At 51.6% G+C, this 3291-nt stretch overlaps 1 protein-coding gene across 1 annotated transcript; it reads right to left on the reverse strand.

Annotated features, from left to right (window-relative positions):
* Positions 1 to 757: 757 nt before the first annotated feature.
* Positions 758 to 1827, reverse strand: LOC128708239 (serine protease 27-like). The gene is made up of 2 exons (XM_053803198.1): positions 1041 to 1827; positions 758 to 963 (listed from the first exon to the last, which is right to left on the reverse strand). Exons 1-2 carry the CDS (start codon positions 1825 to 1827, stop codon positions 758 to 760), a joined length of 993 nt encoding a protein of 330 aa, XP_053659173.1.
* Positions 1828 to 3291: the final 1464 nt, after the last annotated feature.

The raw sequence follows: 3291 nt of genomic DNA on the forward strand, positions 1-3291 counted from the left end.
CTTTTACAGACTTAACCGCGCAAAAGAGATATATTTTTTTTAGTTAAACAAAAGCATTAACGTTGATAACGTTTTAAGTAGCTTTACTGCTGATAACTTCGTGGAGTTGTTTACTTTACTCATCTCCAAACATTTTCCGAAAAATATCTTTCCTACTTGATCGTGCGAACTGCACTAAGACGTTTGCAATCTTTACTTTCTCGCACCGGGGCACCTCTTAATGTCCCTTCAATGAAAATAACAGTTCGTCTACGGTGTGCCAATAGAAGGCAGCTTTAAAATCTCGCCCAGTCTTGACGCACACGCTGCCAAACAGCTAGCATGCCACACCAAATGCCTCACTGTGACGTCCGACGGAGCGCTCGAATAACGAAAAAGGGAACCAATGGACGGTCAAATAATTGAAAGAGAAATTTGCATTTCCGTTTTGGAGAAGCACAATTCGGAAACGGAACAAAACCAAAATGCGAAAACTCGTACTCGTCGAGTGGTTTCAACCGTACCGAACCCTGTCACGAGTCGAAAGGCCCGTTGCCCTTTGCGTTGGAGAAGTTCCCTGTTGGGAAATTCCAACCTAAATAGCTAGTGCCCGGATCGGAAGTGCGCGCAGATCTTTGGGCGATCGAAAATGCCTTGGCCAGACGGTGTACGGACACAATCGCTATTTATTGTCTCACTGGGTGGTTGTGAAATGTACGGTGTGACGGAGTTGGTGTTCCCCTCCCAGCGCAGACACAATAGAGCGCGTCCAGTTGGTCTAGCTGTTGGTGTCGGCAAAGTTTTCCATCACCCAGTCCAGTGCCGGATAGAGACAATCGAAGGAAATGATGTCGTTCGGCAGACAGACGGAACCGGGCGTCCATTGACGGGTGGCCCGTGACACGGTAAATCCGAGCAGACTCCACGTGCCCTGATGCTTGAAGTAGAGTGCCGTCCCCCGATCGTTGCTGGGTAGGTTGAGATCTAAAATATATATAGAGGGAGAGTGTGCACAATATGAGCCCGGGGAGCAATGTTTTGTGACGGGTAGCGCACCGTACCTTTAATAGTGAAGGAAACGGTCGTTCCATTGATGGACCGTGACTTCATGGCGAGCGTCGATCCGGAGCATAGCAGGAACTCGTCCAGTACTAGGCGCACCGGTTCGTAACCTCCCAGCCGGTTCCGTTGGCTTTGGTTGAGTATGTACATTTCCGTCCCGTACAGTGAGGTCAGATCGAGCGCATCCACCAAACAGACCGGGATGGGCTTCCAGCCACTGTCGACCGTCGGCACCGGATCTTGCGGCAGCTCCTCGCCACCACCACTCCCTTCCTCGCTGGAGAGACTCACATCGGGCAACAGCTTCGGGACGGTGCGAGGTTCACTCAGCTGCAGCTCGATCAGCGCCAGATCCGACTCATCCTCCACGGTAACGTTGCGCACCTGGAACCGTCGCGATCGCTCGTTGTCCTGCTGCACCGAGACGACACCGACGTGCACTACGAGCTGGTCGGCCGGCAGCAGCTCACCGTCGGTACTGCCCCGCACGGTCAAGCAGTGGGCGGCGGCCAGCACAAAGCGCTCGTCGATGAGCGCACCCTCGCAGATCTTGGCCGGCGGATCAAGCCGCGAACCGGCCCAGTAGTAGATGAGTGTGTGCCAGGGCCATTCGCCCGGTTCGATCGGTACGTCCGGGTAGATGGTTTCGTTCTGTGCACGCCGCTCACCACACAAGCACTGGTAGGCCACGGTCGGTGACGCCGGTAGGAGTAGTACCAGTGCCAACAGCAGGGCTACCGATGACGGTAAGAGACACACGCGTATCCGTCCGGTGCGGATGGACATCTTGCCGCAAGTAACCGCGCCCGATCGCTATCAGTACAGGTTTTATACTGGACACTGGAACGCGGTCCGCCGCGATCGCTCGATTGAGGATAATTCGGTCCAATTTAGAACGATCATTGTCACCCGGGCTGCAAGGAACCGAAGGTCGTTACGGTTGTCTCCGGTTGGATTGGCGGTGCTCGGGCAACTGTGTCTCGGTGTGTCCCGAGAGATATCTTCGCTCGCTTTCCACTTGCATCCACTGAAGTTTAGCCGACGCTAGGCATGAGACACAGACACAGAACGACCGAGATGAGCAAAATGGTTGAACGAGCACGGCTTCACGCAAACGGGAAGCGAACCGGACATTTTTGCACAAATTTGCGATTGCGTAAGTGCGCACGCCCCTTACAGCGATTGGTGTCACGTCACTTACCGCACGATGGTTGGGATGGTTTTTCCTCATTGATATCGATATGCCCACACCAAACCAACCCACGGCCGTTCGGTCCCATTCCATGCTTTGTCCTTTGACGCGTTGCGTAAGTTGATTTGGTAAACGGTAGAATTGTGTGCCGTTTGCAACAGGCACGTGTTGTATCGCAAAACGATTCTGATAAAACACCGAAACGTTGGTTTCTCGATAGGCTTCATCGGGTTGTTTTTACCCCGAATCGGTAGCATGCCGAAAGAATGCGATTAGAATGGAAAAGCGCACAGCCCGGCCCGGTGTTACGCACAGCAAGTGCGTGCCTAGATCTTCTGGCCGTGATTAGTGCCGTGTGTTTCCTTGATTAATGCTGTACTGTTTTGCGCAGTTTTGGCCGAGACACGTTCCACTCGATAACACCTTCCTGTGGTTCTAAAAGGTAGTAAAGGCAGGTCTTAAAAATCAGGTTGCTGATAAGGGAGCGAACGTGAATTGTGAACGTCCTGTAGAATGGAATGGAGCTCTTTTTTCCTTGCGAACCAAAATGGACATAAGCGGTTGGTCAGTTGCAGTTTTTCATCATAAAGTGCATCCACATTTTCTTCACTGCTTGTGTTTCGATTCGGCATTGTTCGCGCATGGTGTGGTTTCTCTTTTTTGATCGCATCTGACAGTGGGTTGTCTTTTGCTGGCTAGAGAATTTGACTGGTGAATGTACAATGGCGATCGAAGGGCATCTCCTCACAAGTTGGTGGGTGGGTGGGCGCATGATACTGAGTTCCTCCCCTCCCAACGAAGACACCATTACTCATTGGACTTTCGGGGGAGCATTAGGAAATCCTTTTTCTTGGTTAGACCTTCACCGAAAGCACACACCGTCCGTAACACCCGCGAAGTTCTTGTGGAGTTATAGACACAACAAAAAAACAAAGAATCAAGCACAGTTTTTGTGTAACATCCTCCCCCCGAAACAAGACACGCAACTCGTGGCGCAGCACATAAAAGCTTTTAGATCTGGGTCGTACTATAAACGGGGTTTTGCAGTCGGTTTTTGT

This window comes from Anopheles marshallii, chromosome 2 (genome assembly GCF_943734725.1).
Source record: "Anopheles marshallii chromosome 2, idAnoMarsDA_429_01, whole genome shotgun sequence".
Lineage (NCBI taxonomy): Eukaryota > Metazoa > Arthropoda > Insecta > Diptera > Culicidae > Anopheles > Anopheles marshallii.